This window comes from Camelus ferus, chromosome 21 (genome assembly GCF_009834535.1).
Source record: "Camelus ferus isolate YT-003-E chromosome 21, BCGSAC_Cfer_1.0, whole genome shotgun sequence".
Classification (NCBI taxonomy): domain Eukaryota; kingdom Metazoa; phylum Chordata; class Mammalia; order Artiodactyla; family Camelidae; genus Camelus; species Camelus ferus.
Window position 1 is genome coordinate 20,420,975 of NC_045716.1, and position 13,961 is coordinate 20,434,935.

At 44.5% G+C, this 13,961-nt stretch overlaps 1 protein-coding gene across 5 annotated transcripts in view; it reads left to right on the forward strand.

The window, feature by feature from the left end:
* The window catches only part of FCRL5 (Fc receptor like 5), a 28,627-nt gene extending 16,006 nt beyond the window's left edge, over positions 1 to 12,621 (forward strand). The window contains exons 9-16 of one of the 5 annotated variants that reach the window (XM_032463966.1): positions 1,821 to 2,099; positions 3,447 to 3,725; positions 6,545 to 6,823; positions 7,225 to 7,341; positions 7,990 to 8,017; positions 9,031 to 9,113; positions 9,318 to 9,386; positions 11,601 to 12,621. In XM_032463966.1, coding sequence (XP_032319857.1) covers positions 1,821 to 2,099; positions 3,447 to 3,725; positions 6,545 to 6,823; positions 7,225 to 7,341; positions 7,990 to 8,017; positions 9,031 to 9,113; positions 9,318 to 9,386; positions 11,601 to 11,800 — 1,334 coding nt within the window. In that variant the 3' untranslated portion in view covers positions 11,801 to 12,621. The remainder of the gene's footprint in view (positions 1 to 1,820; positions 2,100 to 3,446; positions 3,726 to 6,544; positions 6,824 to 7,224; positions 7,342 to 7,989; positions 8,018 to 9,030; positions 9,114 to 9,317; positions 9,387 to 11,600) is intronic. The other 4 variants (XM_032463968.1, XM_032463969.1, XM_032463970.1 and 1 more) reach the window with 4 other exon arrangements.
* Positions 12,622 to 13,961: the final 1,340 nt, after the last annotated feature.

Below are 13,961 nucleotides of genomic sequence, written 5' to 3' on the forward strand. Positions count from 1 at the left end.
AAATAGAAACACACAGAAAAAGGTAAAAGAAAAAGAAATTAAAATATGGATGTCAGACAGTGAAGACCACAAATGTGGGAAATTAAGGTCTTTAGGTTCGAAAATCAAATTGAAGAGAAAAACAAAACTCAAAGATGTAATAAACAAATTTCCTGAAGTGAAGAAAACTTGAATATGTAGATCAAAAGATGTATCCTAATGAGGTTATTGAGCTTTAAGGCTAAAAATATACTTATGTGTGTGTGTATAATCACGACAAATTAAAAAAGCAGTCATCTCAGAAAGAAAACATATTAAGCTGGTCTCAGACTTTCCACAGAAGTCAATACTAAAAGAGAGGAAGAGTGTCTGGACTTACACTTTCAGGGAGGAATGAGAACTGAGAATTTTATATCAAATAAAAAAGACATTTTCAAACATTCAGAGATTCAAACTTAGTACCCATTAACCCTTCTTAAAAAAGTACTTGATGGCAAACTCTAGCTAGCCAAGATTTGAATCAGTATGAAAGACTCAAAACAAGGAAACTGTGATATGGAAAGTGAATACTGAATCTCTTCAGACCAGTATTTCTCAGCTTTGGTTGTATATTAGAATCACCTAGGAACTTTGGAAAAATAACTTATTACTAAGCCTTCTGCAGATGAATTAAATTCAGAATCCTCAGTTGGGACCTCAGAATCCATATTTTTTAAAACATGTCCTCAGGTGAAAATATTGTACAGATAGACTTGAAAACCACTGATTCAGGTATAAAAATAAAGGCTAATAAATATGAGAATTATGGTTACAGAATAGAAAGGAACTATTACAAATGCTAAAAGTGTAAAAAATATATGTAACAAAGAAAAATCAGTCAGAGGGAGAAGAAATAAAAATAATTTTCTCATCATTATTATTTCATAATGAAGAACAAAAAATTGACTTGATAATTTAGAAAAATTAATGACAGATTTCAAAATTTTCACTTTGTAAATAATTTCTGAATACTTTATAGACAGCAACTCATCATTATGGATTATGGGATTATAGTTCACTAGAAGTCCATAAAAAAAAAAATCAAGTAGTAAACTATAAGGTCTCATGGGAGAGAATGAGTCAATCCTCACATGGAACCACTGTACAGTTTAAGACTAGGAAAAGAGAAATAATAAGAAAAATAAGCCTGTGCAGTTATATGACTGTATTTGATCAGAGGGTGAAGAGCAGAAACTCTTATATATTATTAGTGCAATTGCAAATTGGTTGAAACGTTTTGAAGAACAATTTAGCATTACATATCATTATTTGAAATGCCCATATCCCTCATCCTAGAAATCCCATTTTTAAGAATTTATCCTAAGAAATGCACTGACAAAATACAATTTTATATATATATATATATATGGATTGGGTAATGTGGCAGTTATTTGAAATTAGAAAAAAATACCAACCTAAAGTTGCATAATGGGGAATTGCTTAAGTGTATTACAGTAAATTCATACAATGGGATGATTTGTGGTTGTTAAAATAAGCAATAATACCCCAAATTATCGAATGTTAAATTTAAAAGAGTTGCATTTTTGCATGTAAATTATACTTCAATAAAGCTGATTTTTTTTTTAGGGGAAAAATCAGGTTGTAGACCAGTATACATACATAGTGACTCCATGCTTGTATGTGGGAGTTTTATGCATTTATGTATGTGGTGATATGAATGAGTGTCCTTATACGTAGAAAAGATCTAGAAAGTGTCACCAAATAATCAACAGAGGTAATCTTTGGAAAATAAAGGCAATGGGGAAAGATCCTGGTGTCGACTAACTCATTTTTGTCCTCAGTTCCAGTGTCTCGCCCTGTCCTCACCCTCAGGACTCCCAGGGCCCAGACTGTGGAGGGGGACATGGTAGAGCTTCACTGTGAAGCCCAGAGAGGCTCTCCTCCAATCCAGTACCAGCTTTTCCATAAAGATGTCGCCCTGGGGAGCAGCTCCAGCCCTTCTGGCGGGGGAGCAACCTTCAACCTCTTTCTGAAGGAAGAGCATTCTGGGAACTACATCTGTCAGGCCAACAATGGCCTGAGGGTCCAGCACAGTGACACAGTGTCACTCAGTGTCAGAGGTAAGTGGACCCAACTACAGCACAACCAGGGGCCAGCCATCTACCCCACCTTCCCCAGGAGCCGAGTTTGGAGGTACCCCAGCGCCATTTGCTGTGTGACATCATTGCAAGCCTGCTGCCGACACAGCCTCCATCGGAGAGTTCTGTATTGTACATTTTCGGGAACTTGCACCTTCCCTTTGCTTGCTTTATCTCTCCTACTAGCAACACTACGGCCATCGTGACTAAAATTTCCCTAACGTAGGAGTAAAGGCTTTTACAACACAAACTGCATCCTGGCCAAGAATGATCAGCAAAAAAGGAAATTATAAAGTTCAGCATGTCTCACCTCAGAAGAGATTTAGTTGGGGTTTCCTCTGCCTGTCAGTCAATAAAAAGGCCAGCTCATTCTTTCATCGGCTTGTGAATTTCTCTCTAGCTTCTCCTGCTCCTGTCCCAGAACAGCTCAGACCCCTCCCAAAACTCTTGCTAGAAGACTTCTCAACATCATTCCCCTGACCTTTTACCTGTCATTCAGCTAGAGCAAGCTATCTCCCACCCAGCCCTCTCGTGGACTGATCTAGTCATGTCCACTTTCAGTGCAGGCTTGACACCTCACCCATAGTCTTCCTCTCCACCCTGCAATCCTCCCATCACTCCATGACTCTAATGTCCACGTGGATGAGCCACTCACTACCATGGCTTGTCATTCTTTCCACATCAGCCACCCACTCCCACACACATACACGACTCCGGTTGCCCGACCACAACCTCCCATCATTCTACTTGCTTCTTCCACTCCTCCAATCACTGTTGTTCTCAGACTCCAACAGAATCCCCAGTTCACTAGCACATTTACTTCCTCCCAGACAATCACACCCTTGACTTCCACCACCATGTCGAGTGTCTCTGTATCCACCCAGTAACTTATCCCTCCTCTTGCTAAGGTACAGGATAAAAGACTGTGCTTCCGATGAAAAGTGAAAATCTCCATCTGATCTCTAGAGTCCACCCTTTTCTGTATTCTCAAGAAACAACTGAACAACCAACTGTCCGTTTCTCTCTTATGTCCCCCAGCATCTCCTGCTCTGTAGGATCCTTCCCATTGACATTTAACAAGCTACATCTCTCGTATGTCTAAGAAAAACCTCCCACTTGAGATTGTATATCAAAAATACTCCAAACTATACATAACACTATGCAAATGATGCTGTTTCTTCAGATCTGGAGAAATCATAGCTGAATTCTAAGAGATGTCACAAGGCCACTAAAAACTGAGAAAAATATTTTCCTGTTTGAAATGTTTTGTATATAGAGGAACATATTTAAATAGTAAGAAGTAACAATTAACTATTTTTCTTCCCTCAGTTCCAGTGTCTCGCCCTGTCCTCACCCTCAGGACTCCCAGGGCCCAGGCTGTGGAGGGGGACGTGGTGGAGCTTCACTGTGAGGCCCAGAGAGGCTCTTCCCCAATCCTGTACCAGTTTTTCCATGAGGATGTCGCCCTGGGGAGCAGATCCAGCCCCTCTGGAGGAGGAGCGCCCTTCAACCTCTCTCTGATGGCAGAGCATTCTGGGAACTACTCCTGCAAAGCTGACAATGGCCTAGGGGCCCAGCGTAGTGAGGTGATGACACTCAGTGTCATAGGTGAGTTGGCCCTGCCCACAAGCAGCATAACCGAGGACTGACTGCCTTCTCTCCCCGGTAGCTGAACTGGAGCTCCAGCACCCCTATGTGCTGGTGTGACAGCCCAGCATACTTCCTGCCTATAGAAGCTCCGTTTGAAAGTCTGGGTTCCTTCCTGTGGTTATGGTCTCAGGAATCTGCAGCTTCCCAGCAGCGCAATTCAAGAAGTCTTCTCAAATGGGATCAAATGCAGAGAAGATTTTTAGAACATAGACTATGTTCCGATCTGCAATTATGATACAAAAGGGAAACTAAAGAATTCTAAGTATAGTTTTTCTTCTCCAAAAAAGGTTTGGCCATTCTTTACGCAGGTTTTTGTTTGTTTTTGTTTTTTCATTGACTTCCAACAAGCTTCTACTGTTGCGTTTCTTTCACTAACAGGGGTATAAATATGCCTCACATTCCTATATTAAAATTCTATGTTAACATTAGCTAGGTGCTAGCTTTAAGGGCATACAATCAATGCAAGTTAGTTTATAAAGTAATTCTTAAAGTAGTGGGGACACAGAGGTGAAAACAGGATGACATGGAATGCAAATGGCCACCCATCAATCAAATTCCTTCATCCCCTTAGCCATCCTTTGACATCTTGGTATTAAGTGCAATAACCAAAGGAAACCTGCTTCTTGTGAGCTCTGAATCTGTTTCATGATCACCTCCTATAGGCCTAGACTAGGGTATAGCAGAAGTATACTGAGGGCTGTTGAGATAAAAGTTCTAGTCTTGGCTCTGAAGATAACTAGCTGTATGACCTTGGCCAAGCACATTTCCCTGTATCATCCTCAATTTCCTCACTCACAGAGTGGGAAAATTGAACTAGATGAGTATTATGATCATCCCCAGCCCTAAAGTTCTATGATTTGGGTGCACAGGGAATATGGAATATTTTAGACTCAGAAGTTTCCAGAAGGAGACCTGCAAAAGAAGACTGCTCCTAGGATACATCCCAGAGAAACAGGAGACCATCAGATACTATGCAAACACTCTCTGAAGTACATAAAGCAAAATACAGGCTGCCACTCTTAGTCTCTCTTGGTTAGGTCCTTGGGTATTTAAAGAAACAGAGACAAAGTCACATGAGCAGGTTGATTTGGGGATACCAGCCCAGGATTCAGCATCTCAAGGCGGCTGGAGAAGCCATCTCTTTAGCATCTAGGAGGCAACTTGATTTCAGATCTGATTTTTTCCATTAAACCAGTCCATTCTTCTTCCCCCACTGGCAGGCAGCACCTACCTTGGCCAGTTTTCCTCTAAGATTCACAGGGACTCTTACCCCATGGTTTACATACTTACTTCTTAGATCCACCACTGAGATATACTGCTGACCAAGTGCCACATCCTCCCTCTTCACAGCACAGTGGACCAGCACATCATACCCCTCACACTCTGCATTCATGATTTTCTGCACATCTGCTATCCTTTTTTGATACGATACCCTGGTGCAAATGTATGTTATTTCTGCTGCTGCTATCACACCTAAAAGACTTCTTGTTAGATGAACTGTATCTGAGTCCTAGAACTAGAACACAGATCATGGAGATCTGCAAGAATTTCTCATTGTCATGGTCACTACCATCATCATCACCATCTCCGCCATCATCATTGTCATCATCAGCACTGACTGAGCCATTGCCCATGCCAGACCTTGTGCTTAGTATCTGATATGCTATAGCTCATTTAATCTTTACGATAAACCAGTGAGGTTAAAAATGAAATCATTTTTATCCTCAACTTACAGGAAAGGAAACTGAAGCTTAGGGAAGTGAAGTAACTAGCTTACAGACACAGCTAGCAATGCTAAAGTCAGACTGAAACATGAGCCTTAAGGTTACATGCATCCTTAACGTAAGTCTGCATTATGACATCTCCCATCCTTTGTGACCATGCTGTAACATGACTTTTTAGCTTTTAATAATTTACTACTCTGAAAGAATACATAAATCTTCATGATACAGAAGTGAAATAGTACAAAAGGGACAACATGAAAAATCAAGGCCTCTTTCTACTTGCATCCATACCCTTTCACATTCACATGCTTCCAAGACATAACCGCTATAAATACTTTCAGGCATATGTTTCTAGAAATATTAAAATGTATTATAAACATAAAGGCATAGAATTTTTTTTTTACAAAAGTAGAATCATATTACCCATATACTTAATGCAACTTGCACTTTTCACTTAAAGTATATCTTGGGTATCTTTCATACTTTATTAGCCAGTCAACTAGGTTGTCTCCAGGTTTTGGCTATCATAAAAATTCTACAATAGAAATACTTGTGCAATTATCTTTGCAAATCTTATGTTAGTGTCCCTAAAGGAAATAGTCTTAGAAGTAGATTTGCTGGATCAAAGTTTATGTGCCTTTTAAATTCAGTAGATATTGCCAAATCAAGGAAGAGTCTCAAATTTGCATTCCGACCTAGAACATATCAAGGTGCCTGTTAGTCCACAACCTCATCCATATTATGTGTCTTTTTAAGCTTTGCCTATCTAATGGGTGTTTTTATTTGTATACGTTAATTAGTGATGAAGATGATAATCTCTGTATACGTTTATTGGCTATTTGAAGTTTTTACTGATTCATACCCTTTTTCATTTTCCTGCTGGATGTTTTTGTGCATTGAAAACTGTTTGTAGATTCAGGTCATTAACTTTGTCATATGCGTTTTAGTCTGTTTTCCTAGATTGAGATCTGACTTATTATTTGTTTATATTCTTTTTTTCCTTATGAATATGCTAGAACTAGGAATTGCTATTGACTTTCTGTTTTCCCTCAGTTCCAGTGTCTCGCCCTGTCCTCACTCTGAAGGTTCCCGGGGCCCAGGCTGTGGAGGGGGACATGGTGGAGCTTCTCTGTGAGGCCCAGAGAGGCTCTCCTCCCATCCTGTACCGGTTTTATCATGAGAATGTCACCCTGGAGAGCAGTGTGTCCCACTCTGGACAAGGAGTGTCCTTCAACCTCTCAGTGACTGCAGAACATTCTGGGAACTACTCCTGTGAGGTTGACAATGGCCTGGGTCCCCAGTGCAGTGAGGCAGTGACACTTCACATCACTGGTAAGTTTCCTATGCCCAGGCCACAGATGTGGGCAAAGTATTTCCTCCAAAGGTACTCTGATAATCCTCATGATGTTTGACCAGGACAGTGCTTCTCAGGGACCAGTACACAAATCTGGAAGGTCTCTAAATTGCTGTTTTTAGAAGTATTTCTGGAGCCATAGCGCCCGGGTGGAAGAGGGAGGGCCAAAGAGGATCACTGAGTTTAATGTACATCAGCTGGCACTGTCCATCCGGGCCCTCAAGCCCTGCACCAGCCCCTTCCCACCCCAGCACCTGCTCAGCCTCAGGGGTCCTGGTTCCACAGGCTCATCCTCCCTCCCAGCATCAGCTCCAGGGGTCGGGGTAGCTCAAGACCACAAGCCTCTCCCTCTGGCTCATGCTTGGGGTCTCCCTCTCAGGGCTGACAGGGAGCAGAATTGGCCCTGTTGCCACTGGTGTCACCGGGGGGCTGCTCAGCATCATGGGTCTTGCTGCCGTGGCACTGCTGCTCTATGGCTGGCCCCTAAGAAAAGCAGGTGGGTACCTCCCTGGATAACCTCTGCCTGAGTCCCTGTCCTTCCCATCTCCATTCCCTCAGGCTCATGCTGCCTTTGTGACCACCCCTAAGCTCTCAACAGCTCCTCCCCACACAATTCCACAGCCCTCACCGTCCCTTCTAGGGCCTCCAGAGTTTGCCTTTTCAAATGCAAAGTTTCCAAAGCAGCCCTATTGTGTAGACAATGACTTCACCTGACAAACTGCCGGGTATCTCCCTCTCTACCCTTACAAGACCCCCAGGGAACGGGAAGAGAAAAAAAACTCTGAGGAATAGGAGTGAGAACAGAAACCAAATGGAATTTGATAACTTACTGATTTTTCTAAATGCTCAGTACTTTCATAGCAGATCAAGTCTATTTTCCCACATTCAGCTGTTGACCATTATTCTTTAAACTCCAGGTTAAAGGGTAATGGATTGTGGGCTTTTGTATTGTAACTAGACTCCTCCTGGAAGCCAGGAACAGTAGTTTTTGCCCTATCTGCCACTGCCCTTGGACATAACAAAGAAGGGTTCACATTTTAGTGACAGCAACTCCTCGCAGGTTCTAAGTAAACTTCCTATGAGCTGTGCTCCCTGTGAAGTTCTCTTTCTCCCGGATCCAATGCCTCTCTGCTTTCCTTTGCAGGAAGAAGGCCTACCTCTAACTCCTCCAGGTAAGACCCTGGCTATATTCCTGTGTGGTTAATAAAATGCCCATAGGGTATGAAAATGGAATTGAATCTGGTTCCTGCTGAGAGCACAGTCACTGCTTAATGTTACTGAGATGGGCTGTGCCAGTTTCTTGTTGCCACCTCCCCTGGGATACCTCCAGAAAATTCCCAGGACCTTCTTACCCATCATCTTACCTAAATGGTCCTTTTTCTTGCAGCAAGTGTTAATTGTTTTTTATTTATTAACTTACGTCCTCGTTCAATTGTTGCCTTATTCATTGTTGTTTGTGTGACCACTACGACCACTAAATTGATCCATGTCTTAAGATGATCTTAGCTTTATCCACCTGGGGAGCTCTGGCCATGGCCAACCCAGCCTAACCAACACCTGTTGTGATGACAGCCAAGAAGGTGGAGTCACACAACTCGATCGCCCAGAGAGACCTCTCTGCTAACAGGAGGTTGTACCTGTGAAGAAGGGGCTGCCATCTTGGATCCCAAAGGCTGACTTGAGAAGCCACATCACAGCTCACAAACTATCCCTGGGCAAGCTCCCGGTAGCAGCATCCAAACCATCCAGAGTTCCTCTGAGCTGTTCTAATCACTGATTTCTCTGGGACACTGATCTCTCTGAGAGTCTAGGCCTTGGAGCCAGGTTTGAATCTTGGCTCTTTCCCTTTCCAATTACAAAGTCTCAAGCAAGTCAATTCATCCCTTGGAACCTCCATGTTTTCCATCTATAAAATAGAGATAATAATAGAATTGACTTAATATTGTTATAAGCACCAGCCCAATACCTGGGACATACCATGTGACCATAAAGTCTGGGAACATAGATAATATCAATTTATCACGATGTATAATATAATAGTCCATAGCAACGGACCATTTGTCATGCAGTTACCTATGTTTCCAGGACTGGCAACTATCCTGTGGTGAAGACTCACTCTCAGAGAGTGATCATTATAGCTACTTTGTAAGGATTTCTGGGAAACATCAACATTTCTGTCTCATAGGAACCCTTCAGACTCGGACTCCCAAGAGCCCACCTACCACAATGTACCGGCCTGGATAGAACTGCAGCCAGTGTACAGCAATGGTGAGGACTGAGGACCCTCCATTTGCGCAGGGGCCCCAGGGTTGGTCCGGGAAGGAGTGGGACAGGAGATAAGGAAGGGTCAGTGCAGAAGCCTGGAGGGCTCTGCTCCCTTCAGAAAACCAGCTCTAGCTGGGGGAGGAGGAAGTAGCTCAGACAAGGGGCAAGAATCTTGAGAATCTTCTCAAACTTCAACTTCTTTCCAAGTAAATCCCAAAGGAGGAGACATAGTATACGCAGAAGTCCAGAGCGTTCCGGGGAAGAGCAAACATGCAGGTAAGACCTGAGGACCTTTGATCTTGACAGTTCAATTGCTATGTGTGGCTCTGTCTCCGCCCTGTCAGCAGGTCTGGGCCAGTCAGACGCAGAGCTGCCCCTCAGGCTAGGTCACTGGGCTTCTTAACTTGCGCCCACCTACACTGCTGGGGTGGATCCAAGCTCACCGTGCTGCTTTCTCCCATCTCCGTGGAAGTCCACCTAAGTAACAAGGCCACCCCCCAGGCAGTCACTGAGCCTCTCGGAGCTTCGGTGTCCAGTCTGTGAAATGCGATAGGACTATCCATCATTCCCCATCTACCTGTGTCTGTTTCCTATTGCTGCTGTGGCAAATGACCGCCAACTTGATGGCATTAAGCAATACAATTTATTACCTTCCTGTGCTATAGGTCAGAAATCTAACACAGGTCTCATTGGGCTGAAAATCAGTCTTGGCAGGGCTGTGCTCCTTTGTGGAAGCTCCAGGGGAGAATGTATTATTTCCCTGCCTTTTCCAGCTTCTAAACAGCATGTTCTAAACAGTGGCTTACGGCCCCACTCTCCATCTTCAAAGCCAGCAATGTTGCATCTCTCTAACCATTCTTCCATAGTCAGGCCTCCCTGTGACCCCAACTAGGAAAAGTTCTCAGATTTTAAAGTTCTCCCTCAAATCTCACTCAGATAATCCCTCATTTCAAGGTTCTTAATCTTAATTGCATCTGCAAAAATTCCTTTTTCCATCTAAGGTCACATAGTCCCAGGTTCCAGGGATGATGGCATGGACATTTTGTGGGAGATGTCATTCTGCCTACCACACTATCTCACAGAGCTTTTGTGGGGATCAAATACAAAAATGGATATGGAAATGCTATTACCACAGCAGAGATTAAGCAGCTCTTATGATGAGTATCCACTGGTTGTCTGGCTGTGTCATCAGTCCTCAATCATGGAAAAAGATCTGCAGTGAAAGATCCCAGGCTGGTTTCCTCTAGCTAGGAGCAGGAAAGGGAGAGAACAGCCTTCAGGGCACACTTCTTTCTAACTCTATTCTGTAAAAAGTGCTGTATGATTTTAGCCACTTTGCTTCCTCCTTTGGTTTTGTTTTATTGTTATTGTTGTTGTTGTTTTAATGGAGGTACTAGGGATTGAACCCAGGACCTAGTGCATGCTAAGCAGATGCTCTACAACTGAGCTACACCCACCACCTCCCCATCTCTGTTTTTTGATCCTTCCTGGATAAAGTCAAGTGAACTGTTTTTTCCCATCCTTGGTTCAATGGCCCACCCCTCACACACACGGACTCATTCACACTTACGAATTTCTTTGATGTGAGTATTGTTATTATCCCCATTTTACAGAGGAATGAACTGAGGTGGAGAGATCTTAAATGACCAACCTGAAGTCACGTAGCTAACAAATCACAAAGCAGTCTGTCAGAGTGCAAGCTTTGGACCAAGCTCTGCTTCTCAGGGCCATTCCAGGGAGCCCTGATGCTCATTCCAAACCCAAAGGAGAGAGCCCTGTTTGAAGAATGTCACATTTCATTCCAGTTTTAAGACAACATAACAATAATAATAGCTTCTAGCATCATATCAACATGTGTTGAGCAGTTCCTATATGCCTGGTACAGTCCTGAGTACTGTAAATAAACACATTATAAATATATATGCCATAAACATATACACACATATACATTTGTAGTTTGTTTGTTTATAGAACTCAGAATTGTACCTGCACATTGGGACTGCTCAACACATGACAGATACTAGAAATCGCATACACATACACATATACATTGATATAAATTTGCGAGAACCCTATAGGTAGATATTCCCATCATACAAGTGAGACGGCCGAGGCAGGGGGTATTGAGTGTATTGAGTGACTTGCCCAGGGCCACAGAGGTGGCACGTCTAGATCCAGACTCTGCTCTAAACTACTGCATTGCCTCTGCTCCAGGCCAGATGCTTTTCCATAACACACGCAATGAATCTATGATCAAAGCAAGAGCAAAAGGTAGATTTCTTCCTTTTGCGAGCCCCTGGGGAGCTCAGCGTGGGGAACAAGGAGGGAAGTGCTGGTGAAGAGCGAGTAGATTGAAGCTGTGAGGCTGAGGGTCTTGGAAAAGGTGCGGAGGCAGCAGTCCCGGTTGGGCCCCACGGAGATGGCTGTGGCCGGGCTGACACAAGGAGAGGGCTCTGAGCTCACCGCTGAATGCTTCCCTTCTTTCCACAGTGGCCTCCGCACCAGGGCTTCTCAAGAACACGATGAGTCCCACGACCTGTTTACCCTCCCACCTCCGGCCCGCCAGCCTCTGGCCCTCAGCTGCGTGCTCTCTCCCCCAGGATTCCTCTGTCATCTACTCCCAGGTGAAGGGCCCTTCAACCCCAGCCTCTGTGCCCCAGCTCATGGCTCTCTCGGCTCCTCACAGATGAGTCCGCACAGCTCCCAACTGCTGTCTCAGCCTCTGCACCCCAAAGCCACCCTTGGGGGAGAAGGGACACCCAGGTGGGGAGATTTAAAAGACCCCAGGCCACATCCAGTGGCCTCTGTGTCGAGTGCCCACACCCTAGACTGAACAGAACTCAGGGCCCTGCAGGACTCCAGCCTATTTGTGAATGACAACCATGCCCTAGTGGTCCTTTTTCCTAATGACATGTTGCTCTCAACCCAGGGCCCCGTTGAGTCTCCTGGCTTCCTTAGTGGGCTTCAGCTTTGGTCACTCTTCTGAGTCCTGCTCACACACACATCCCCACCATTTCTCTATGAGACCCACTCCTGAACTCTGCTGTAGACAACCTGCTCTCAGTGGGTGATTTTCTCAGTTGCCATCAGCTTGGTGGGGCTACTGTGGGGCTCTGCTAAACAGGACAGCACACGCCCCCGGAGACGTGTGCCCTGGGCTCATTGTGGACCTCCCCACACTGGGACTGCAGGATGGGACTTCTGCTCCCCCTCTGTCCATCTGAAACTCTAAGCTCAACACCTGACACTGGGCTAACGTCTCTCCTGCCCATGCGCCACTGTCTACATGCCCCAGGAAATGGATTTCATACCCTGGGAACTAGATCCTTTCCATCCTGCCAGAAGTAACCCAGCACAGTCATGGCCAGGAGGACCAAAGATGCAAGTGGAATGCATATTGGAATATAGGAGTTGTTCTATTACTATATGATTGAATGAATAAATGAATGAATGAGGAAGATATTATGGGTCATTACAATGCATTCTTGCCAGAAACTGGCATCTGATCCACTGTGCTCCCTAGGAAATCAAGGAAGTACTCTTTTCTCCTCCCTGAGTAGGAAATAAACTAAGGAAAGGAGTTCGGGTGAGAAAAGCTCCCTTCAGAAAGCAGGAAGTGTTCTCAAACTTTAAAGTGCTTATGGTTCACCTGGGGATCCTGTTAAAAGCAGATTCTCACTCAGTGGGTCTGGGCAGAGGCTAAGATCCTGAATTTATAACAAGCTTCTGCAAGATACTGACGCTGCTGATCCTAGGACCGTACTGAGTACAGGGCCCCGTGGGTCTTGGCAGAGGCCCATGGAGAAGCACCGCGTGCTCCGGCTACCCACTGCCCAGCTCTGTGGGGGCCATTCACGCAGACCACATGCTCCCCACGCTGCCCTTCCACTAGAACGCTACCTGCTGCTGTCCCTGACAGAACTTCTCTGTGACATGCTGGGTTTCTTCCCCAACCCTGGGCAGGGAAAAAGTAGCTTCCACCATCTTTGTTTCCCCACCCCCAGGCCTCACACGTTTCCATGAAGGGAATTAAAAAATACATCTCCTCCATTCAAAGTTGATCAACCTCACCTTCGAGCCATTGGCATATTTTGTTCCATTTTTAGGATGAGCATCACACCTTATCTTAATCTCCACCCTCCAGGCAATTGTATAGGGGCTCATGTCCAAGCTCCATTGCCCTGGAATAAAATCCTTCAAGGGACTTTCAAGGGCCTTCTCCACCTGGCACTACCTACTTCCCTCTCCAGGCTTTGACAGGGTGGTTGCCCTCCACACCCTACCCTCAGTCATGGGATAACCTTCCCCATTTTCTAGCACAGGCCTCTCTGCACTTCCTCCTCCTGGAAGGCCTTTCCCCATCGTTTGTATATACTAGAATCCTGCTCATTCCCCGGGCCCCAACTCAAAGGTCAGTTCCTACCAGAATTTATCTGTCTCTCCTTTGGGCTCCCTTAGCACTTTTATATAGTGAGCCTTGGAATCACTAATGGTTAATGTTTAAAGAGAACTTAGAGTTTATCTAGGCCACTTCTCTTATTTTGTGGTTGGAAACTGAAGACTAGAGGGAAAGAGCAACTAGATGGAAATCACACATTCAGTTAGTGGCAAAGCACATACTGAGCTAAACCGAGGATTCCCAGCACCCCGGACAGAGTTCTTTCCTCTCCATGGCTCCCCTGCTATAGGTACCTGTGCTTTTTTCTGTTTCCCTGAAAGACTGAGAGTTCCTTAAAAGCAAAGCCCAGATCCAATTTGTGTACATCCAGAGCCAACATAGTACCCGGCATTCAGTTGGTGCTCAACGAATGGCTGTCAAATTGAATGTTTATGAAGTCCCCTGATGCATAA